The 26,940-nt window shown below is 33.1% G+C and overlaps 1 protein-coding gene across 14 annotated transcripts; it reads left to right on the top strand.

Moving 5' to 3' along the window:
- The first annotated feature begins 7,730 nt into the window (after positions 1-7,730).
- Positions 7,731-26,573, top strand: LOC149168305 (uncharacterized). Of its 14 annotated transcripts, none has more exons than XM_089428240.1 (8): positions 7,731-7,927; positions 8,145-8,203; positions 8,283-8,325; positions 8,408-8,490; positions 15,638-15,692; positions 15,776-15,818; positions 15,901-15,983; positions 19,287-19,660. In XM_089428240.1, exons 2-8 carry the CDS (start codon positions 8,198-8,200, stop codon positions 19,490-19,492), a joined length of 519 nt encoding a protein of 172 aa, XP_089284366.1. In that variant the 5' UTR covers positions 7,731-7,927; positions 8,145-8,197; the 3' UTR covers positions 19,493-19,660. The 14 variants fall into 14 exon arrangements, 13 of the variants coding, with proteins under 13 accessions (XP_089284366.1, XP_089284365.1, XP_089284363.1 ...); XM_089428239.1 differs by having other exon boundaries at positions 7,731-7,984; positions 19,287-19,656; XM_089428237.1 differs by having other exon boundaries at positions 8,145-8,199; positions 19,287-19,633.
- Positions 26,574-26,940: the final 367 nt, after the last annotated feature.

The raw sequence follows: 26,940 nt of genomic DNA on the forward strand, positions 1-26,940 counted from the left end.
GTATAAAAGGAAAATGTTTAAAAAAATATTTTAATGTTGTACATAGTAAAATATTCAACGTCCAAAGCAGAAAAAGTAATTGAAAGTTTAAAAATAAAATTAAAAATATAATAAGAATACTAAGAGAGAGATGTATAATATAAAATTAATATGCGACATTTAGAAAAAATCATAAAAATAATTTTTTTTAACCTAGGTCATCAATAAAATATTTTAATATACAAGAATAAGTAATATTAATGTATACTAAAAATATACATTAATAATAAAAAAACATGTACATGTTATGTAAAATATTTTAATGTCAACTGTATATATATATATATATTATATTAGCAATTACTTGTTAAGAAGAGGTAATAAATAAATTTAACTTTACAACATGTTTACTTGTGCCTCATGAATGGAGACCCCAATTCCATTTAATAATTATTAAGTTTTAATTTATAAAATATTTCCAATTAACAAAATAAATTAAATTAATGAAATTTAAAATGTAAAGTTTGAACTTTGAAATTCTTAATTGAATCTTTACAAATATGAAATTTACAACAAATTGCTTATTCAACATTGCAATTGTCCTTCAACTACTATATCATAGCCATCTAATCTAACAACTCTCTTATACATCTTCAAAATTTGTATGGCCACATGTACCCTTGGATCTAGCTTGATCCTTTGCACACAAGTAAAGAATCCAACCATAGTCTCACTATAGTAGTCAAAGTTACCAGAGTAAAACAATGTAATGCCCCCTCTTGTATGAAGTGGGTGTTGGAGCATATTGTTCCATATATTATCAAGAAAATCCCATGATGTACATGAGATTTCCCTCCTTACCTGGTCTCTCACAAAATGTTGGGTTAGATTCATTGTGACTCTATCCATTGCCTCATATGGGTAGGCTGTGATGGGCTTGTCACTATTAACCAAGAAATATTTATTAAATATTCACTAAGAGAGAAAAACCCCCTTCCTAAAACCCATAAGGAGTCTCTGCAAACAAGTGAAGGTAAACCCTGCCCTCGAGGTTTTTTTTTAAAGATATTAGCATACCATTCTATAGAAACAAACATTTTCCTCCACTCTAATTGACAATTGAGAATGGATTAGGGTGATGGTACAACACAACAACGTTATTTTATTTGTGATGTTGTCATGAGTGCTTGAACATAAATGAATTTGGTGATGCTCATATTCTCCTCATTTCCTCCTTAACAACGTCAATTTTTCCGATATCCTCCAATATTAAATCAATGAAACATATAAATAAAAAAATATTATGGGTTATCTCTTCATTATCAATTTGTTAAGTACCACATAATCATCACCTTAGTAGTTATGTCTTGAAGAACATGCTCCACACCTATCTCTATGTTGAATTTATCCAACAAATTATAGAAAATGGAGCATCCTCAAATTTTGTTATTAACAAATCAACACTTAAAAAGAGAAGATCAATAGCTGAGATAAATATAAGCGATTATACAAACACTGCCACTAAATTACATTTATATTGGATAGTGAAGTTTCATATTTCATATGTCACAACATATAAAATTTTCAGTGTCTTAAAGATGCAAAGACAAGTCAAGCTCCACATATTTTGTATTAAAAATGGTCTTGTTTCAATCAACAACTCGTTGTAGATTGGTGCAATTATCATGACAAAAAATCAATATGGATCACTCTCTTGGCTCTGCATGGCCTTCAAACCTCTTGGCTTCTACATCAAAGTACACAATAAATAGATTCACAGTGAACCTCAACCTATAAGGTAGTTTCCTACCTAAATTATGAGGTATGTTATAGTGAAAATCTTTCATAGTGCTTGGTGATGTAAGCTCATTGTGACCTAAGTTCTTGCAGCAAGGTTATCAACCAACAAACAAAATTTCATTATAGATAATTTTTTCCATGACTTCCAAAATCCATTAGATTACCCTCTAATGCAAATTAAATATTATGTTTCTCAACAAATCAATATGAATCACTCTCTTAGCTCTCCATGGCCTTCAAACCTCTTCTCTTCTGCATCAAAGTACATAATGAGATAAATATCCTAGGCCATTGAAGCATATGCATACCAATATTCTCAATAGGATGCAGAAAGGATTCAATCTCCGAAGGCATTACACAACTGGGATCCATGCAATCCCCTATAGCCCCAATAGTGAAACCACTATGAGGGGCCATTTTATCGGGCTTCTCAGAAGATGGCAAAGAATGTCTACTTGATTGAAAGAGAACCCATTCCATGATAAAAAAAGAATGTCTTATGAGTCCTTAACAATACCCAAGTAGCATAATTTAGTACCCAAATGGAAAAAAAATATATTCTAAAACATTATGGTTCCTAAAGATGTGTTGTACATAAAGCATTTTCTATGCACATGGATATTGGTTGAAGGAGAATAATGTGTGGTGTAAACAAAGTGTTTGCTTGATGTGGTTGGACAACAATTTTCATTCTTTCCTTGGTGTTAATATTATTGAATATTCCATATCTGGTGGAATCAAGGAAGAACCTTATTTGGGCTCATTTATGAGCAAACAATAATGGCATCTGATTAGTGCAATAACATGTTTTCTAATTTGTAGATAGGGAAATCCTCATTCTCAAGTTTCTAACAAATTTTAAGTACTTTAAGCATTGATTTCATGATCTTTTCCCTTTTGATCATGAGCCACAATGGACCTTGTTCTTTTACCTCTAACATGCCCCACACACATTGTATGTAGATACTCAACCACAATTCTCTATGTTGTCATATAGTTCTCCAAAATGTTCAGCTTTTTGAAACCCTGTGAGATTTTCTCATGTTCCAATGCAGTAGGTTGAAGATTTTTGTCGTTGAAAGCCTCAACACCAAAGCTCCCAAGGCTCCTAGACTACTTGCATCCTCTCTCCTTCAAACATGAAATACTTGAGCTTCATGGTGATGGGTAGAATTTACCCTACACGTTGCTCTACTCCAACCTCTCCCCTCATCCAATCGTAGTGGACACAAAGAATGGAACTTTGGTTATGTTAGACCTACTTATTTCTAACCTATTATCAACAATTATTTATATTACAATGTATAACCTATCATGAGTTATTTAGGATTGCAGTGGCACATTTGAGTTTATAAATCTAGGAAATTTACATCATATTTGAACCTATCTTGTTGGAGTAGGGTTTCTTAACTTATGCACTTGATTGTTGTAGAATGTTCATATCCACAAGGTTGGGTTTGGCTATGTTTTATTTCATGAATGGGAGCTATGCTAGGGAATGCAGTTGGGGAAGGAATTCTGAAACTATGAATATGCAATATTGTTTGTAGCATTTGTGGAGATGTGTTGTACATAAAGCATTTTTTGTGCATATGGATATTGGTTGAAGGGGAATAATGTGTGATGTAAACAAAGTGTTTGCTTGATGTGGTTGGACAACACTTCCCATTCTTTCCTTGGTTTAATACTATTGAATATTCCATCTCTGGTGGAATCAAGGAAGAACCTTATTTGGGATGATTTCTGAGCAAACAATAATGGCATCTAATTAGTGCAGTAATAAGTTTTCTATTTTGTATATAGGGAAATCCTCATTCTCAAGTTTATAACAAGTATTGAAGTACTTTAAGCAGTTAATTCATTATATTATCCCTTTTGATCATGAGCCACAATGGAACTTGTTATTTTACCTCTAACATGTCCCACACACATTGTATGTAGATATTCAACCACAATTCTTTATGTTATCATATAGTTCTCCAAAATGTTAAGCTTATTGAAACCCCGTGAGATTTCCTCATGTTCCAACGCAATAGGTTGAATATTTTTGTTGTTGCAGGCCTCAACACCAAAGCTCCCAATGCTCCTAGACTACTTGCATCCTCTCTCCTTCAAACATCAAATAATTGAGCTTCATGGTGATGGGTGAACTTCGGCATACAAATTTATCTACTCCAACCTCTCCCCTCATCCAATCTAAGTGGACACAAAGAATGGAACTTTAGCTCTAATAGACCTACTTATTAACATCTTAATAAAAATTATTTATATTACACTCCATAACCTATCATGAATTATTTAGGATTGCAGTGGCACATTTGAGTTTATAAATCTAGGCCATTTACATCGTATTTGAACCTTCATCATATGGAGTCTGTATGTATATGTATTTGAAACCAAACAACCTGCAAGCATTAGCCACATAACTTGTTGGACTAGGGTGTCTTATCTTTTAATGTTACCCTAGAAGACATGCTAGGTTAATGTACTGTGTTGCACTCTCCTTAGCTATTGGGCTGCATGTTTTCATTATCCATGTTTCTTGGGATAGATGGCACTAAATTATTTGAGAACAATATAAAACCCCTAGGGACATCCCCCTCATACTACAAAGTCACTCTTCCATCCCAAGAAATTCATTAGGCCTATAAAAAATGACACACAAAATAAAGGCTAAGCTACATCATTTGTCATTAGACTTATATAATCTAATTCTTGGTAGTCATGTATCAATCTTGTGCCCGTGGCTTTTGGTATGAACTTCATTATTGTAGAATGTTCATATCCACAAGGTTGGGTTTGGCTATGTTTTTTTTCGTGAATGGGAGATATGTTAGGGAATGCAATCGGGGAAGGAATTCTAAAACTATGGATATGCAATATTGTTTTTCAGCATTTATGGAGATGTGTTGTATATAAAGCATTTTTCATGTGTATGGATATTGGCTAAAGGGGAATCATGTGTGGTGTGAACAAAGTATTTGCTTGATGTAGTTGGACAACAATTCCCATTCTTTCCTTAGTGTTACTATTATTGAATATTCCATCTCTAGTGGAATCAAGGAAGAACTTTATTTGGGTTGATTTCTGAGCAAACAATAATGGCATCTGATTAATGTAGTAACAAGTTTTCTAACTTGTAGATAGGGAAATCCTCATTCTCAAGTTTCTAACAAGTATTTAAGTACTTTAAGAAGTCACTTCATGATATTTCCCTTTTGATCATGAGCCACAATGGAACTTGTTTTTTACCTCTAACATGCCCCACACACATTGTATGTAGATATTCAACCACAATTCTCTATGTTGTCATATAGTTCTCCAAAATGTTAATGTTATTGTAACCCTGTGAGGTTTCCTCATGTTCTAAAGAAGCAGGTTGAATGTTTTTGTCATTGCAAGCCTCAAACCCAAAGCTCCCAAGGCTCATAGACTACTTGTATCCTCTCTCCTTCAAACATCAAATACTTAAGCTTCATAGTGATGGGTAAAATGAAAAACCACTTTGATTTCAACCATGAATATGGTAGGCCTAATACCTAATTCCAAACATTTGGCCTTGAGTTCCACTCAAAGAGGCTAACTTCAGAAGCAATTCTCCCAATGCATTCCTACAAATTCAAAAAAGCCTATCTTAAGGCACAACAACCCATGAGATACACCCATATAAGAGCCACAAGTGTCATAATTAAAATTACGTTTGTTTTCTCCATTCCTCTTTTAGATTCTTGACAACAACAATTCTATCAATTCAAGATTGAAAATATTGGCAAATATTGTTAGCTAGATTCTGTTGATGGAACAGACCAAAAATGTAGAATGTTATCCAACATTTAAACATTTTGACTCGGTCAAATTGCATAAAAATAAAACAAACTAAAATAAATATTTATAAAAATTCAAAGTTAAAGATGGATCCAGGTTGGTTATTCTCAAATTATATATTATATTATTTTATTATAATATAATAAAAATATAAGAAAGATGTTTAAAAAATATTGAGAGACAAACTTAATCTAATAATGTAGAGAGATGTATGGAAACACCATAATTAACACGGCATCCATGGTGGACATTAATAATATTTACCCTAACACTTTAAGATAATTTAAGAGAATGCAAAGGGAATTAATAATAATGATTAAGTTGTTATTGTTTCTAATACACTTTATTAATAATGAGTGGAAACCTATCGTGAATGCGAAGGGGATTAATAATGATGGTTAAGTTTTTATTGTTTCTAACACACTTTATTAATAATGAATGGAACCCTATTTTGACTGTAAAACACAATTTTATTCTTAATGCAAGTTCCATGTTAATAATGACCTATGTGTTTTTTTATTAGAATATTTTATAACTTTTTTGATGATTAAGTTTTTATTGTTTCTAACACACTTTATTAATAATGAATGGAACCCTATTTTGAATGTAAAACACAATTTTATTCTTAATGCAAGTTCCATGTTAATAATGACCTATGTGGTTTTTTATTAGAATATTTTATAACTTTTTATAATATAATGATAATTTTAGAATTAAAGTTTAAATTTTAGATTTGAGTTTTTTAAATTAAAAATGAATAATATAGTATGACAAACTTAATTCCTTGAGTCCAAACATTTGGCCTTGAGTTCCACTCAAAGAGGCTAACTTCAGAAGCAATTCTCCCATATGCATTCCTACAAATTCAAAAAAGTCTATCTTAAGACACTGCAACTTATGAGATACACCCATATAAGAGCTACAAGTGTCATAATTAAAATTACATTGAAAACGACAATTATATCAATTCAAAATTTCGAATCTTGCCAAATATTGTTAGTTGGACGTTGTCGATGGAAAAGACTAAAAATGTAGAATACATTTAAACATTTTGAAAAGACCAAAAATGTAGAATGTTATCCAACATTTAAACATTCTCATTGTCAAATTGCATAAAAATAAAATAAAATAAAATAAATAATTATAAACATCCAAAGTTAAAGATGGATCTAGGTTTGTTATTCTCAAATTATATATTATATAAATAAATAATTAGAAAGATCCAAAGTTAAAGATGGATCTAGGTTGGTTATTCACCGATTATATATTATATTATTTTATTATAATATAATAAAAATTATTATCATAGTTTATTATCCTCCTCCTAGTCTTTCTAATTTCCTTCGGACTTAGGGTTGTCCTCCCTTTTTCTGTGTGTTCTAGACCGATTTTCATATTCAGGGCTTGGCCTCCGCTATCGGTGGTTCTATCTATCAAAAAGGCTCTTCAAAATCCTTTCCTTCTCCTGCATTAATTCCGCTCGTAACCTTGTGATTCAACCCTTTAACTATTGCATTGTTTCATATAGAGCTGCATTAACATTTCGTGACTCTTCCCCCAACTGCACCCACATCTCAAGGCATCTTTCAGTTGTTGAATTAGGACCAACACCAGCAGTCGACCTTGGCGGTGTGTACCCCGTTCTCCTCATTCTCTTGACTGTTATCACAAATAAAAAAGAAACATATTGTTATTAACGAAAGAACAAGAAAACATATTATTGTCTCCCAAAGGCCACAATGATGAAAACTTGGCTCTGATACCACTTGTCACAACCCTAGGTGAATTCCCAAGTAAAATATAGAACAAGGAAGTATTTTATCATAACATAAAGTTGGATTATGCGGCAATTCATATTTTGGTGACTCTGTTATGTTATTTTTACTTTAAACTTTCATTGAGAAAGGCATTGCCAAACACCTCACCATTATTATTATATGTATTTGATATACTTATTTTATTATAATAAAATAGTGACCTTCATGCTGAGGCCAATGTGAGTTGAAATCAAACCTCCTATTCTTATTCCAATGTTCAATCAATGCACCATCAAACCATGTCATGCCTTATAAGCTTATTGTTTAGTTTAAATGTTTGTACATTCGATGGATAAGGTTGGTGGAAATTTTAATAGTGTTTTCCTTTATGTTTTTGAACCCTCTTGATGCCAATCTCTGCTCCGTCCATCTGTCGCTGTGACTTTGAGATTTGTTACCGATCGACAGCCCTCTGCACTGTGGTCAAATGGACGGTGTAGATTGAAAGATGGGTAACTAATTCTGCTACCCCTCTCGCTTTCCGACATCATTCAATATGGCTCAAGGTAGGGTTCTTGCCTCGGAGTTTTGCGAGGGTTTTCTACCTCCAATTCTGTTTTCAGGTTTCCACAACTCCAACACCAGCTATCGAATGGTTTTTTCGGTCCTGCTATTTGACTGGGGTCGTGGAAAGTGATAGCCATTCTTATACGTCTAATTCTATCTTCTTCCAGCCGACTGCAACTGTTCTAATGCCACTATGTTTTCCTTTTTTATTTCCAGTGTTTGGCTAATCATGAAGTCAAGGCTTATCCTTCCGCATCCGCTTATTTACAATGTGGGTGAGGCCTTAACCCTTCCCTTCACTTTCCATCTGGTTTGCGTTGACGGTCTTAACACCAAACGTTTTTACAATTCCAGGCCTATGGATGGACTACCTCAGTGTTGAAGATGATGACTGCAGGTGAACCTTTTTAATAGTTTAATAGATGTTTTTCATTTATGAGGTGATGACTTCTAACCTCTTTCTCACTTTTAGAATGCAGGTATCACCCAAACTCGTTTCCGGGGTTTTGTTTCAAAGTCTTTGTTCCTGGCCTTAACAATGTGTTTCCACATGTTTCCCCAGGTGTGTATTTCTCTGAGCTTTTCATGGAAAGGTTATATCTTAGCCCAATCGATAACTAGAAATAATAGTTTACTGTTTTTGTTATTTTAATTTATTAACCTCAGCTAGGAAGGCGAGGGTTTAGAATTTAAAGCTCTGTGCTTAATTTTTATGACCTGGACCGAAATGAAGAGGGTTTAGATTTTAAATCTCTATTCTTAACTGATGACCTTAGTCGGAACGACAAGGGTTTATGATGTTTCCCTTTAATTTATTAGCCGCGACAAACTATGACAGGCTCTGTTATGATTTTAATTGAAGAAATGTCTATATTTTAGCGTACTCGGTTTCAATTTTTTGCCTTGCTACATCGGTGATTCTTCACATGGACTGAATTATAAAATGTTCTTAACAAAGGCAGTTTTCTTCGAAGATTTGTTTTACCGAATGTAGACTTTTACAGGGTTTCCTCCCTCCCTTTGAAGTATATCCATTAATTTTATATTATTCAGAGAGTAGTTATATTTAAATGGTTACAGTCAATTGAGATGCTTCTGATCTACATTCATTTCTTTGTTTCAGAATTTATTATTCCAGAAATTTACTATTCTCTATAGGGGTTTCTATTTGTATAGCTTATACTTATTTATTTTCTTCTTCCATCAACCAATGAAGGGACTGTTCTGGGTACTGGTCCTCTCCGGTACCTCCAGAACTAACCCTCCCACGATTTAACTATAATATTGTTATCTTTAATCAATTATGGGTATTTGTTTAATTAATCAAAACAGTTGCAGCTGCCTTGTAACAATAGTCTCTTGTCAGTAATCTGTAATTAATTTCATTAATCAAACTAATGTCTTGATTGCTCCTTCAATCTCCTCTTCTTCTCAACACATAGTTTAGCTAATATCCACATTTTATGAGATACATTCTGCATAAATTGTCACCATTACTATAATTTCTAGAAAAAAAAAAATTCAAGAAAAAAATTCATAATAAGCAAATGTACATCATACATAGTATTTAAGAAACATTATTTATTTGATTTCTTTCCTCTCTGTGGTGTGCAACCACCAAAGTGAGCAATGCTCTTCCCAACCATGAGGTTAGTCACAGTCACTTACCACTTACTGCACATCCCCTAAGCTAGCTTAACCCAAAGTAGTTTTCTCTTTTTTCTCTTGATATTATGATCAATTGGGATTATGTTTTAGGCTATCTAATCCTTACCATAAATACCCCGACAGACTTCACTGGCCAACCCTTACCATAAATACCCCGACAGACTTCACTGGCCAACCAACTCTTGAGTTTGTTCCCTCTCTGTCTCTTCTCCTCTTGCCTCAAGTTCATGATACCCTCTTGGCCTTTTTCTGGGAATTTTTATCTCCAGAGGAGAAGTTTGGGTGAAGTAGTCATGATACCCTCTTGGCCTTTTTCTGGGAATTTTTATCTCCAGAGGAGAAGTAAGTTTGGGTAAGTAACTACTTCACCCACAACTGTCCAACTCCCTGGGTCAGCTTACTCTAGCATTTCCACTTAACCATGGTTTACACAAATAATAACATGATATAATTTTTATTAGAACCAGTCATACATTCATGTATTTCCATCTAAATGTCCTGGCCTTTCCATCACACACTTTTACGTTAATTCATTTCACTATAAAAGTAAATTAGCAACTTAAAGTTTTTGAAGTTACCAGGGGTCGTTACGCAGACATATTAGAGCAACAAGACTTGGTAATTCATACTTGGTACCTTCATAATCAATAACAAGCCCTCCTCCAATGTCAATGATCTTCATATTGGCATCCAGCTTAACCAACTCACAGTATATGTAAGTCGCTTCACTCACACCATGTCTAAGAACTTCAACACATTGGATCTGAAACTAAGTATGGAAATCAAGAAGCTCGAGACAATCCAACATCTATAATTTCTGCAATTTCTAAAAGATGTTGACGATCATGTTCGGTCCTCAAATTGGCTCGAACCCCAATAACAGGCTTTACAGTTAACTTGCGGCTCACACTCAACACCAAATCCAATTCTTCTTCTTTCTCAAGCACAATAATGCAATAAAAGTTCACGCTTCTGGCAGTAAGTACCACCGAAATATATTCTTGATATTTGAGCGGCATGGGTCATTACTATAACGAACTTCAAACCAATGTTTACTATAACAAATAATGAATTTCGAACGCAGTGTTTTCCACAACCTATAACGAACTTCCAACCAATGTTTACTATAACAAATAACGAACTTCCAACACAACGTTTTCCACAACCTTTAATGATCCAAGGGTGGAATTTTCAACGACACAAACCATTCACCATGGCATAAAACTTGATATTCCATATACTGCAAATCCAAATAGCGCCGGTGTCTACAACCATGGCATACATTACCAATCGCCTTCTCTGCCCAAAATCTCTTCTCCATCGCCGTGTAATATCCCCATTCCAATGCTTCTACAGTACCAGTACAGAGTGCTCAAAACTTGTCCAAACAGTACCAGTACAGAGTGCTCAAAACTTGTCCAAACAGAGTGCCCTGCCCTACCCCAAGTAAAGATCTTAACAATTTCAGTACCAGATCCAACCCACCAAAGCTTTTTGAAATCTTCGCGCAGCAGCGATCACAGCCGCCGACTCCCAGTACCGATATCAGCGCCCTTATCGATACCAGATCTTCAAACCATTCACCATGGCACATAGGGGAATTATTTCCACGGGGAAATTCCTTATGGCATAATTATTTAGAAGAAATTTTTTATATATCATATAAAGTAATATATATATATATATATATATTTAATAGTTAAAATATTTGAAGTGGTCTCACTATTTTACAATTGGTCTTTTTTTAGGTTATATTTTTTTGTCATGAAATTCAACAAAGATTTTTTGGGCTTACAAGTTTAAGTTATGTACTCTATATAGCATTTAAAAATACAATTTAAAGAATGAAAAATTACACATTGAGACATAATCATTAATTCATTGGGATCTTTAAAGGGACAAGAGTGATGCAATTTTTTTTTACAAGAGGTTCGCACTTGAAGAGATTTGATCCCTTAAGTGCATGCTAGATTCGTTCTTAATATATATATACTTAGTTAATTATTATTATTATTTTTAATGTTGTCACATGAGGTCATTGTCTTGATGTTGACTATGAATTGACTTCATATGGTTATATTAGTTCATGGTCAACCTTTAAATATATTTTATCATAAATAAAATATGGTTTTCCAACTTTATCTTTATTGACTTCATATGATTACATTAGTTTATGGTAAACCTTTAAATATTTTTTTTTTTCAGAGAGAAAATCCACATATGGCCGAAGCCTACAGATATTTTTAAAATACGGCCGAAGCCAGCAGAATATGGCCAAAGCCAGTAGCAGTTCAAAATTGAGACTGGGGGTGCGAAAGCCAACCGCCCCAGTCGTCCTAACATGCACGTCATATATATTTTACCATAAATAAAATATGGTTTTCCAACTTTATCTTTTTATATAAATACATATGAAATTGATAGTAAAATATATTATATAACATGAATATTTAAATATATTTTACCATAAATAAAATATAGTTTTCCAACTTTATCTTTTTATATAAATACATATGAAATTGATATTAAAATATATTATATAACATGAATATTTAAATATTCTGCTCAAAGCCTTCTTTGGAATATTATAAAAGGCCAAAAATCTATACATCTCTCTCACACTAAAAAGAAAAAATATAACTTGTTTTTTCGTTTTTTTAATATATTATTTTATATAAAAAAATTATAATGCAAAAATTGAATAAAGGGTGGCACTTCCAGAAATTTAATCTCTTTGAACACCTACATTCCAAATAAAAATTATATATATATATAAATTATGAAACATATAAAAAAAGTCCATACACATTTGCATGCATACAAATGTGTATGGATTATATATATATATATATGATGGTTATTAAAGAAACTTTTAAAATAAAATGGGTCTCAGGAGGGGAGGAGTTATAAGCTCTAAATAAATCTAGTTATAAGTACTCTTAGGGGCTTGGAAGAAGAACCAATAACCAAATTGAAATGTATGGTCTTTTGCTTGGACCTTCTATACTATATATCACTTATATCGTGGGCGTTGAGGTTAATTCTCTTCCAGAGGTGCCCAAAGACTATCCATTCGAGATGGGTTGGCTTCCTAGAATCTATATATGATAATAGGCACTTCTTGGAAGAGGAGGCTCTCTCTTTTACTTAATTTACAGAGGGGAGAATTTATACTATGGCAATAGTCGTGTACCAGGAAACACGACAATCTCTTGGGCTATTAAGGTCTCATTGTCTGTGCAAGATGTTTCATTTCATTCATGTTCGATTCGAGGAATTCTAATTGACGAATTTTCTTAGGCTTGGGAGTGCGTGTACGTGAAAATAAATTTTATTACATACTCAATTAGCAGAGGGGAGAGTTTAATCCATGTTGATAACTTCGAATTGAGCATCACAACAACTTCAGGAGCTAAATGTCTTATTATTTGTTCACGAAGTCTCTGTTTATTCTTGTTTGCTTCATGCCAACCTAATTTGAAACTCTACTCATGCTTGGGAGTGCTCTTTTATGCTAGCCTAGTTTCCTCTTTTGGGTCCTAGTTTCCTCTTTTGGGTCCTTGTTAATTCAAGTACATCTCTTCCCTACGTGTGGATTTATCTTTTAAATTAGCTCTATGTGATGCTTGGCTTCTGTTCTGTGGCTTTTGTAACCCTAGCTTTGTGAACAATTGTAACCCATTTGTTCCTCTCGGTTTGGAGTGGCCACTCTACCCTTGCCCTTATGGTGTTTTCACTTGGCCCTGGTCTTTCATTATTTCTTTTGCTTCGCCTGACAACTTTCCCATTGGACCTTTATCTCCCCTAAGCCTTTTCCTCTTTAACCCCTGGAAGTTGCTCTCCTATAACCAAACCATGTCAACTAGGAATAAAAATTTTCAGGTCCTAGGGGGCATCAGTGTCTATATAAGTTGCTCCCAAAAAATTTAAGCTTTACAAATGGAGAATTTGGATATCAACTAGAAAATTCCTGGCAAACAATGATCTCCATCTCTCTTATGGAGGAGATCTAATCCCTTAAAGATAAAATTTCCCACCAAGACGATGAAAGTGAGGCATACATAGGAAGTTAGAATACCTAAAGTGTTTGATTAAGACAAATGAAATTCCACAAGTACAACATCTAGTCGCCCCATGGGACAATTGTAGTCTAATCTCAAAAGGCCTCTAGCAGAAGTTCTCTCTCCTTATCTATGATGATCTCTTATTGTAAATGTGTTTTATTACTTGACCAATTTTTTAATGTCTATGTATGTTAGCCTTTTGTAGTAGTCAGTTTTCAATTTAGTCTTTTAAATGCTCCTATTAGACTCTCTAGAGAGAGGATCTTCTGCAATAAGAAACATTGTACCAGATTTCTCGTGTATTGGATTCATCTAGTCTCAAATTTTAATAGAAAATTTACTCATTTATCTTAAAAAAAAAAGAAATTTAAAAATAAAGTTTGAAATATTACGGCTATAAACATGAATCTATTATTATTTAAATACCTTTTAATGAAATAGGTATATAATAAAAAAGTTTGAAATATTAGGGCTATAAATATGAATCTATTATTATTTAACTACCTTTTAATGAAATAGGTATATAATAATTTTTTTAATGTAATTTTATTAATAAAAAAGTTATTATTTTTTCGTATTGAATATACATTATATTTTATTATTATTACTATTATTTTTTATTTTATGTAATGCTTTACTACAACATTATTTGTTACAATATATTTTTCATCCTAAATTATAAAACCTGAAATGAAATTATTAATGTTTTATGATAATTTAATTATATATGTATATATAAACATTGTTTTTTATTTATTAAATATTATAGCTGAAATTCAGCAAATGTGTGCCACTTGATTTACATAGGCCATGGTTATCATATGTGACTAGAGAAATATTGTACACTCTTCAGATTCATCAATCTATCTAACCATAAACCCTTTAAAAATACCAATGTTTTCATGTTTTGGTTGACAACCTACAAATGGACATTACCGGCGTGTTAAGTGGCGTGGCCATGAGCTTTCCGAGGAAATCATTGCTTCCAAGAGCAATAGAGAATACCTAGTTACCACCTATTTATAATTTAACATAGGCAAATGTAAGAAAGGATAGGTGTGTCCCACAGTGTTGTACTATACTAGTTACCATGGATGCGCCCCATGGTGGAGACCAGATGGATGTAATGAAATAAAGCATAGTTTTTTTTAGCAAAGAGAAAACATTGAAATCATATTAATATGAAGTTATCCAATACATATATATACCCAAAAAGTCATGATAGTCTACTAATTCCCCGAAAACAACATAAAAACACACCATAATTCTAACACCATTGTCAGTAATTTGGAACCCATGGTGACTCTGTTATGTTATTTTTACTTTAAACTTTCATTGAGAAAGGCATTGCCAAACACCTCACCATTATTATTATATGTATTTGATATACTTATTTCATATAGTAAAATAGAGACCTTCATGCTGAGGCCAATGTGAGTTGAAATCAAACCTCCTATTCTTATTCCAATGTTCAATCAATGCACCATCAAACCATGTCCTTCCTTATAATCTTATTGCTTAATTTAAATGTTTGTACATTCGATGGATAATGTTGGTGGAAATTTTAATAGTGGTTTCCTTTATGTTTTTGAACCCTCTTGATGCCAATCTCTGCTCCGTCCATCTGTCGCTGTGACTTTGAGATTTGTTACCGATCGACAGCCCTCTGCACTGTGGTCAAATGGACGGTGTAGATTGAAAGATGGGTAACTAATTCTGCTACCCCGCTCGCTTTCCGACATCATTCAATATGGCTCAAGGTAGGGTTCTTGCCTCGGAGTTTTGCGAGGGTTTTCTACCTCCAATTCTGTTTTCAGGTTTCCACAACTCCAACACCAGCTATCGAATGGTTTTTTCGGTCCTGCTATTTGACTGGGGTCGTGGAAAGTGATAGCCATTCTTATACGTCTAATTCTATCTTCTTCCAGCCGACTGCAACTGTTCTAATGCCACTATGTTTTCCTTTTTTATTTCCAGTGTTTGGCTAATCATGAAGTCAAGGCTTATCCTTCCGCATCCGCTTATTTACAATGTGGGTGAGGCCTTAACCCTTCCCTTCACTTTCCATCTGGTTTGCGTTGATGGTCTTAACACCAAACGTTTTTACAATTCCAGGCCTATGGATGGACTACCTCAGTGTTGAAGATGATGACTGCAGGTGAACCTTTTTAATAGTTTAATAGATGTTTTTCATTTATGAGGTGATGACTTCTAACCTCTTTCTCACTTTTAGAATGCAGGTATCACCCAAACTCGTTTCCGGGGTTTTGTTTCAAAGTCTTTGTTCCTGGCCTTAACAATGTGTTTCCACATGTTTCCCCAGGTGTGTATTTCTCTGAGCTTTTCATGGAAAGGTTATATCTTAGCCCAATCGATAACTAGAAATAATAGTTTACTGTTTTTGTTATTTTAATTTATTAACCTCAGCTAGGAAGGCGAGGGTTTAGAATTTAAAGCTCTGTGCTTAATTTTTATGACCTGGACCGAAATGAAGAGGGTTTAGATTTTAAATCTCTATTCTTAACTGATGACCTTAGTCGGAACGACAAGGGTTTATGATGTTTCCCTTTAATTTATTAGCCGCGACAAACTATGACAGGCTCTGTTATGATTTTAATTGAAGAAATGTCTATATTTTAGCGTACTCGGTTTCAATTTTTTGCCTTGCTACATCGGTGATTCTTCACATGGACTGAATTATAAAATGTTCTTAACAAAGGCAGTTTTCTTCGAAGATTTGTTTTACCGAATGTAGACTTTTACAGGGTTTCCTCCCTCCCTTTGAAGTATATCCATTAATTTTATATTATTCAGAGAGTAGTTATATTTAAATGGTTACAGTCAATTGAGATGCTTCTGATCTACATTCATTTCTTTGTTTCAGAATTTATTATTCCAGAAATTTACTATTCTCTATAGGGTTTTCTATTTGTATAGATTATACTTATTTATTTTCTTCTTCCATCAACCAATGAAGGGACTGTTCTGGGTACTGGTCCTCTCCGGTACCTCCAGAACTAACCCTCCCACGATTTAACTATAATATTGTTATCTTTAATCAATTATGGGTATTTGTTTAATTAATCAAAACAGTTGCAGCTGCCTTGTAACAATAGTCTCTTGTCAGTAATCTGTAATTAATTTCATTAATCAAACTAATGTCTTGATTGCTCCTTCAATCTCCTCTTCTTCTCAACACATAGTTTAGCTAATATCCACATTTTATGAGATACATTCTGCATAAATTGTCACCATTACTATAATTTCTAGAAAAAAAAAAAATTCAAGAAAAAAATTCATAATAAGCAAATGTACATCATACATAGTATTTAAGAAACATTATTTATTTGATTTAACATTATTTATTTGATTTCTTTCCTCTCTGTGGTGTGCAACCACCAAAGTGAGCAATGCTCTTCCCAACCATGAGGTTAGTCACAGTCACTTACCACTTACTGCACATCCCCTAAGCTAGCTTAACCCAAAGTAGTTTTCTCTTTATATTATGATCAATTGGGATTATGTTTTAGGCTATCTAATCCTTACCATAAATACCCCGACAGACTTCACTGGCCAACCCTTACCATAAATACCCCGACAGACTTCACTGGCCAACCAACTCTTGAGTTTGTTCCCTCTCTGTCTCTTCTCCTCTTGCCTCAAGTTCATGATACCCTCTTGGCCTTTTTCTGGGAATTTTTATCTCCAGAGGAGAAGTTTGGGTGAAGTAGTCATGATACCCTCTTGGCCTTCTTCTGGGAATTTTTATTTCCAGAGGAGAAGTTTGGGTAAGTAACTACTTCACCCACAACTGTCCAACTCCCTGGGTCAGCTTACTCTAGCATTTCCACTTAACCATGGTTTACACAAATAATAACATGATATAATTTTTATTAGAACCAGTCATACATTCATGTATTTCCATCTAAATGTCCTGGCCTTTCCATCACACACTTTTACGTTAATTCATTTAACTATAAAAGTAAATTAGCAACTTAAAGTTTTTGAAGTTACCAGGGGTCGTTACGCAGACATATTAGAGCAACAAGACTTGGTAATTCATACTTGGTACCTTCATAATCAATAACAAGCCCTCCTCCAATGTCAATGATCTTCATATTGGCATCCAGCTTAACCAACTCACAGTATATGTAAGTCGCTTCACTCACACCATGTCTAAGAACTTCAACACATTGGATCTGAAACTAAGTATGGAAATCAAGAAGCTCGAGACAATCCAACATCTATAATTTCTGCAATTTCTAAAAGATGTTGACGATCATGTTCGGTCCTCAAATTGGCTCGAACTCCAATAACAGGCTTTACAGTTAACTTGCGGCTCACACTCAACACCAAATCCAATTCTTCTTCTTTCTCAAGCACAATAATGCAATAAAAGTTCACGCTTCTGGCAGTAAGTGCCACCGAAATATATTCTTGATATTTGAGCGGCATGGGTCATTACTATAATGAACTTCAAACCAATGTTTACTATAACAAATAATGAATTTCGAACGCAGTGTTTTCCACAACCTGTAACGAACTTCCAACCAATGTTTACTATAACAAATAACGAACTTCCAACACAACGTTTTCCACAACCTTTAATGATCCAAGGGTGGAATTTTTTTAATCGTCTGTCATATCAGATCAACGACACAAACCATTCACCATGGCATAAAACTTGATATTCCATATACTGCAAATCCAAATAGCGCCGGTGTCTACAACCATGGCATACATTACCAATCGCCTTCTCTGCCCAAAATCTCTTCTCCATCGCCGTGTAATATCCCCATTCCAATGCTTCTACAGTACCAGTACAGAGTGCTCAAAACTTGTCCAAACAGAGTGCCCTGCCCTACCCCAAGTAAAGATCTTAACAATCTCACTACCAGATCCAACCCACCAAAGCTTTTTGAAATCTTCGCGCAGCAGCGATCACAGCCGCCGACTCCCAGTACCGATATCAGCGCCCTTATCGATACCAGATCTTCAAACCATTCACCATGGCACATAGGGGAATTATTTCCAGGGGAAATTCCTTATGGCATAATTATTTAGAAGAAATTTTTTATATATCATATAAAGTAATATATATATCTATATATATATATATATATTTAATAGTTAAAATAGTCTCACTATTTTACAATTGGTCTTTTTTTAGGTTATATTTTTTTGTCATGAAATTCAACAAAGATTTTTTGGGCTTACAAGATTAAGTTATGTACTCTATATAGCATTTAAAAATACAATTTAAAGAATGAAAAATTACACATTGAGACATAATCATTAATTCATTGGGATCTTTAAAGGGATAAGAGTGATGCAATTTTGTTTTACAAGAGGTTCGCACTTGAAGAGATTTGATCCCTTAAGTGCATGCTAGATTCGTGCTTAATATATATATACTTAGTTAATTATTATTATTATTTTTAATGTTGTCACATGAGGTCATTGTCTTGATGTTGACTATGAATTGACTTCATATGATTATATTAGTTTATGGTCAACCTTTAAATATATTTTACCATAAATAAAATATGGTTTTCCAACTTTATCTTTATTGACTTCATATGATTACATTAGTTTATGGTAAACCTTTAAATATATTTTTTTTCAGAGAGAAAATCCACATATGGGCGAAGCCTACAGATATTTTTACAATACGGCCAAAGCCAGCAGAATATGGCCGAAGCCAGCAGAATACAGCGTAGCAGTTCAAAATCGCCCAGCGAGAGGCTGCCGCAGGACTCGATCACGACTGGGGGTGCGAAAGCCAACCCCCCCAGTCGTCCTAACATGCACGTCATATATATTTTACCATAAATAAAATATGGTTTTCCAACTTTATCTTTTTATATAAATACATATGAAATTGATATTAAAATATATTATATAACATGAATATTTAAATATATTTTACCATAAATAAAATATAGTTTTCCAACTTTATCTTTTTATATAAATACATATGAAATTGATATTAAAATATATTATATAACATGAATATTTAAATATTCTGCTCAAAGCCTTCTTCGGAATATTATAAAAGGCCAAAAATCTATACATCTCTCTCACACTAAAAAGAAAAAATATAACTTGTTTTTTCGTTTTTTTAATATATTATTTTATATAAAAAAATTATAATGCAAAAATTGAATAAAGGGTGGCACTTCCAGAAATTTAATCTCTTTGAACACCTACATTCCAAATTAAAATTATATATATATAAATTATGAAACATATAAAAAAAGTCCATACACATTTGCATGCATACAAATGTGTATGGATTATATATATATATATATATATGATGGTTATTAAAGAAATTTTTAAAATAAAATGGGTCTCAGGAGGGGAGGAGTTATAAGCTCTAAATAAATCTAGTTATAAGTACTCTTAGGGGCTTGGAAGAAGAACCAATAACCAAGTTGAAATGTATGGTCTTTTGCTTGGACCTTCTATACTATATATCACTTATATCGTGGGCGTTGAGGTTAATTCTCTTCCAGAGGTGCCCAAAGACTATCCATTCGAGATGGGTTGGCTTCCTAGAATCTATATATGATAATAGGCACTTCTTGGAAGAGGAGGCTCTCTCTTTTACTTAATTTACAGAGGGGAGAATTTATATTATGGCAATAGTCGTGTACCAGGAAACACGACAATCTCTTGGGCTATTAAGGTCTCATTGTCTGTGCAAGATGTTTCATTTCATTCATGTTCGATTCGAGGAATTCTAATTGACGAATTTTCTTAGGCTTGGGAGTGCATGTACGTGAAAATAAATTTTATTACATACTCAATTAGCAGAGGGGAGAGTTTAATCCATGTTGATAACTTCGAATTGAGCATCACAACAACTTCAGGAGCTAAATGTCTTATTATTTGTTCACAAAGTCTCTGTTTATTCTTGTTTGCTTCATGCCAACCTAATTTGAAACTCTACTCATGCTTGGGAGTGCTCTTTTATGCTAGCCTAGTTTCCTCTTTTGGGTCCTTGTTAATTCAAGTACATCTCTTCCCTACGTGTGGATTTATCTTTTAAATTAGCTCTATGTGATGCTTGGCTTCTGTTCTGTGGCTTTTGTAACCCTAGCTTTGTGAACAATTGTAATCCATTTGTTCCTCTCGGTTTGGAGTGGCCACTCTACCCTTGCCCTTATGGTGTTTTCACTTGGCCCTGGTCTTTCATTATTTCTTTTGCTTCGCCTGACAACTTTCCCATTGGACCTTTATCTCCCCTAAGCCTTTTCCTCTTTAACACCTGGAAGTTGCTCTCCTATAACCAAACCATGTCAACTAGGAACAAAAATTTTCAGGTCCTAGGGGGCATCAGTGTCTATATAAGTTGCTCCCAAAAAATTTAAGCTTTACAAATGGAGAATTTGGATATCAACTAGAAAATTCCTGGCAAACAATGATCTCCATCTCTCTTATGGAGGAGATCTAATCCCTTAAAGATAAAATTTCCCACCAAGACGATGAAAGTGAGGCATACATAGGAAGTTAGAATACCTAAAGTGTTTGATTAAGACAAATGAAATTCCACAAGTACAACATCTAGTCGCCCCATGGGACAATTGTAGTCTAATCTCAAAAGGCCTCTAGCAGAAGTTCTCTCTCCTTATCTATGATGATCTCTTATTGTAAATGTGTTTTATTACTTGACCAATTTTTTAATGTCTATGTATGTTAGCCTTTTGTAGTAGTCAGTTTTCAATTTAGTCTTTTAAATGCTTCTATTAGACTCTCTAGAGAGGATCTTCTGCAATAAGAAACATTGTACCAGATTTCTCGTGTATTGGATTCATCTAGTCTCAAATTTTAATAGAAAATTTACTCATTTATCTTAAAAAAAAAAAGAAATTTAAAAATAAAGTTTGAAATATTACGGCTATAAACATGAATCTATTATTATTTAAATACCTTTTAATGAAATAGGTATATAATAAAAAAGTTTGAAATATTAGGGCTATAAATATGAATCTATTATTATTTAACTACCTTTTAATGAAATAGGTATATAATAATTTTTTTAATGTAATTTTATTAATAAAAAAGTTATTGTTTTTTCGTATTGAATATACATTATATTTTATTATTATTATTATTATTTTTTATTTTATGTAATGCTTTACTACAACATTATTTGTTACAATATATTTTTCATCCTAAATTATAAAACCTGAAATGAAATTATTAATGTTTTATGATAATTTAATTATATATGTATATATAAACATTGTTTTTTATTTATTAAATATTATAGCTGAAATTCAGCAAATGTGTGCCACTTGATTTACATAGGCCATGGTTATCATATGTGACTAGAGAAATATTGTACACTCTTCAGATTCATCAATCTATCTAACCATAAACCCTTTAAAAATACCAATGTTTTCATGTTTTGGTTGACAACCTACAAATGGACATTACCGGCGTGTTAAGTGGCGTGGCCATGAGCTTTCCGAGGAAATCATTGCTTCCAAGAGCAATGGAGAATACCTAGTTACCACATATTTATAATTTAACATAGGCAAATGTAAGAAAGGATAGGTGTGTCCCACTGTTGTACTATACTAGTTACCATGGATGCGCCCCATGGTGGAGACCAGATGGATGTAATGAAATAAAACATAGTTTTTTTAGGAAAGAGAAAACATTGGAATCATATTAATATGAAGTTATCCAATACATATATATACCCAAAAAGTCATGATAGTCTACTAATTCCCCGAAAACAACATAAAAACACACCATAATTCTAACACCATTGTCAGTAATTTGGAACCCATCTCCATTTAAACAAAACTTAGAAACTATGTTTTCCTACTACACAAAATATGATCAGATAATGGACATTTAACATAGATATGTAGATTTGTCCATATCTTAAGAGAAAAACTAATATTCTAGAAAAACCTTCCCATCACACGATTGGAAAAAAACAACACATTGGGAAAGGTGGCTTTATTATGGATCTCGCCATTATGATAAAAACTTCCCATCGCAGGATTGGAAAAAATCAACATTGGGAAGGAGCCTTTGTTCTGTATCTCGCCATTATGATTATGGTTGTAGTAACATGAACCTAGAGCAACAGACAAACCCTTATTTGTTAACGAATCCGTTGTGACGTTGAAATCCCTGTAAACATGTTCAAAATAAATGCTTGTAAGTGTTTTCTTTATTTTAACTCAATGCGTAGCATCCAGTTAACCAAGTTGGGAAAGAAAGGTAGGTTTTCCCTTCCTTTAGACAGTTTAACAAGAACCCTTGAGTCACCATAGATAGAAATCCTCTCTCAGTGAAGCTTCCTAGCATTGTATAACAACAATCCCCTGTAAGCAATAATTTCTGCTCTAGTGTTTGTGGCACTTCCACAAAACCAATAAACTTGTATCTGAGCATTTGAGTTTTCCTATATAATAACCCCACAACCATAGTGTCCCTGTTGGGCTGCACCATCAAAATCCTAATTCATAAAATTTCTAGGTGACTTAACATTGTGATGCTTTTGAGCATATTCACGGAAATGGGTACATATGTTATTGCAGATACGAGCAGTGTTGATTAGGCATCCATCAAATATCAATGCATTTCTAACATGCTATAATTCCCAAATGATGAAGAGAGGAGGTAAGGTTTTGTGATCCTCGTGCCTACTAAACGACCATTTATGACATGCTTCTATTGAGGAGAATACCCAACCTGAATATAACAAAAATCCATGCAGAACTCGGCTCCAAACAACTACAACAAAGGGGCATTGAAGAAAAATATGTAGGACATTCTCATTCGAGTCCTTGCATGAAATATTTCGGACCATTAAAACCTATTTTAAAAATATTATCCCATGTGAGAATATGGTTCCTCCACACAAGCCATCCAAAAATAATTATCTTCATAGGTATATTCCAACTCCACACCTCCTTGTACCAGCATTGACTCATGGTTCTCTTTGAAGAGAATAGGTAATGTATTTATAGACACTTCTGAGACAACTAAATTTCCATCACATAGAGTACCATTCCATTCCTACTTAGGATGAAGAGATTCTAAGACCTGCACAGGAAGGTTATGTTTATCTTCCATACCTTGAATGGAGTTTATACCAACTAAAATCTTAACCCAATTTCCAAAAATCCATTATAGCATGTTTTCAAAAATCCATCTCCATATTTTTAAGAAGCTTTTCCAAATGTATGACCTACTCCTCATAGAAACATTCCCAAGTTTATACCAATCCAAAAAGAAAACATAGTTGTACACACATTAAAAAAAGTAATACTTATATTCAATCACAGATATTATATATATGGAACTAGATTTAAATTATTCTAAGCTAAGAAATTATTGTTGTTGAGAAAATCTCTCAACAAACCTTAAACCAATATCTAAAATAAACATTATTCATAACATGTTGTTGAGAAAATCTCTCAACAAACCTCAAACCAATATCTAAAATAAACATTATTCATAACATGTAATAACTCAGTATCATTAACTCAGTATCATTGTGAAACCTCACACAATAAAAAGTAGAGACATTGTAAAGATCATTAGAAATTCCAGTAGCTTCCCCATGTGGAACACAAGCTCAAAATATTTGAGTCATGGCTTATTACTGATAACTTACATAATTAGATCATGTCATGTGGGTTTAAAGATTAATGGTTTTTTTGGAATTGGAGGGAGAATGGTTTATTACTGATGACTTTCATAGTTATATGATGTTGTGTGGGTTAATTAATTAGATAAATGGCTTATTTTGTAATTGGAGGGATAATTTTAGATTAAAGAGTGAAATAGTGTAAAAAATATTAATATTAAATTTTCTCAAACAATTAACAATATCATTCAAAATTAACAAGCACCACTTTACCACTAAAATTCTAAATCCTCAAACATAACAATATCATTCCAAATTAACAAACACCACTTTGCCACTAAAATCCTAAACCCTCAAACATTTGAAACCCACATTCCTTCCCTAAGGTAAATCAATAAATGAGGAAATATGACTTTCATAAAAGACATCATAAATTTGTGTTGTGTTTCAAAAGAGGTTTCGATTTTCGCCATTGTTTGGAGCTTTGAGAGAATTTCAATGCACTCAAACGCACTTCGGCACCTTGAAAACATGTAATCATCATGTATGCGGTTTGAATCTTATGGTCTATTTGTTGAGTTTTATTTGCCCTTATTTGTGTTTATTTTGTTGAACAAGTTGTGAAATCTTTCAAGGTCATCGTAGTGTTGAGAGTGTGTTAGGTGGCAATATTTGAGACATATTTTTTTATTTTTTTTCTTTCAAGGTTAAATGTGTGTAATTTTCACATTAATTTTATTATCCTTATTACAGGTAGAGGATAAACCTATTCAATTCATGGTTTGACCATGAATTATTCTTATATTAACTAAAAATTAGATTTGATTTTATAAAGTTAACATTAGGAAGATAATTTAATTTATTTTTTAAAATATTTTAAATTTAATTTTCAGTTATTTGATTGGTTGAGGTCTTATTGTGTAATTATTTTTCTTGGTTAATGCAGTGTAGTGAAAACAAACTTCTCACCAAATCATAGTGATGTTTCATTTTAATTAACCGAATTATTTGTAGAGCACAAATGTGAGAATCACATCTTGGCCAAACTAAGACATGTCCTACAACAATATTATCCCTGCAACACCTGGAAACTCTTTAAGGTTACTCATTATTATCCCATAAACATGACATGATTTTTTCATTGGAAACCGAAGTTCATTTACCATATGACATTATTATCCCTATCACATTATTGTATTCATTTAGTGTGTGACACGAATTACAATTCACTAGATGTAGTATGTACATAAGATGAGATTGAGTTTTAAGCGAAATTTAATGGATGATTTTTGTTGTGATATGGTAAGATATGGTTTAAAATTTTTACGAGCAGGAGTCAGGGATGAAACACCTTGCTGGAAGTATGAAACACCATGGATAACAAGTTGGCATCCATGTAGATAACATATTGAAAATGAACGAGGCAATATTATTTTTATCAAAAGGCGGGCACTGAAAACAGAGCCATACCTGTTGGCCACTACCTATGTGGGGATTATTAGTTATTTTTTTCCATTCTCGTTAATGAAAAAGAGTAAGTTCAGGTGCTTCAAAATTGGTAAACTTAGTTGTTAGCTTGCAGATAAAAAACTACATTGCAGTCGTTGACTTTGGGGAAAGTCTTTGCTAAATAGGAGCTTGAAAGTTGTGGACTAGAGCTAGTAGTTAGTCAACCATTCTCCTCTAGATTTTCTAGATTTTTTAGCATACATAGGTATACGTATGTAAATTTGGTCTGTTTTTCTTCCAATGGTTATCATCTTGTTTTTAATAAACTTTCATATCTAGCTCTATAGTGATTTCATTGATATTACTGAATAGAGAATTTTCCATAATAAGATTTACTTTTGAGTTAGGTTGCATTGTCCTTTCACTCTGTGTAAATGGTCACTTGTGTGGCTTGTATGATTGTTGTTAGACAACATTGTTCTAGTTTTCTACAAGGAATTATACAGTTTATTGAGATTTTTCAATGAAGCTTGTGAATATATATCATTTGTTTTGCTTTGAATGTTGCACTTCCATTAAAATGCATTGTGGTTAAATGAGTGCCCATTGGCAATTAATTCCTACTTTGATTTTGAAAACCGTGTGCCGAAATGTGTATACTCGTTTGTAAGTTAGGTTTTCGGCTTCATGATTGCATGATTTTAGAGAAATGTTGATAGTGTGTGGATCTCGTCAAATGTAAGGTGAAATATATGTATTTTGCATGTTTTCTTAGGTATTTATCTAGTTCTAAGGTATCTTTGCATTCATGATGTCTTCTATGAGAAGTATTTGGAATATCCTTTATCTTGGATGTAGAAACTTGAAAAGTTTTGCATAGTTTTTTTGCTTAATTTGTTTTCTTATGTTCTCAAATTGAAAAGTTAGAAGAAAATGAAATTTTAGATTGTAACATAGGTTGTTCCTGAGTGCACTTAGACAAGTGTCTGTAAGTCCATACAAAAATCTAGTTCAAATGATGCTAGATCATTCCCAATGTTGAGAAGATTGGGAACATTACTATTTTTTTGTCACATTTTGCAATTTAGCAGATTCTACATTCTTCTTGGCTCATGTCATTCTAGATATTCAGATTTAATCTTTTGTTGTAGGTTATTCATACCTATTATGAACATTCGTTATCCCATTTGGGATGCACCCTGACAAGTAT

Source organism: Pinus tabuliformis, chromosome 4_2 (assembly GCF_031772625.1).
Source record: "Pinus tabuliformis cultivar Carrire ecotype Pingquan chromosome 4_2, CPIR1, whole genome shotgun sequence".
NCBI classification, from domain to species: Eukaryota; Viridiplantae; Streptophyta; class Pinopsida; order Pinales; family Pinaceae; genus Pinus; species Pinus tabuliformis.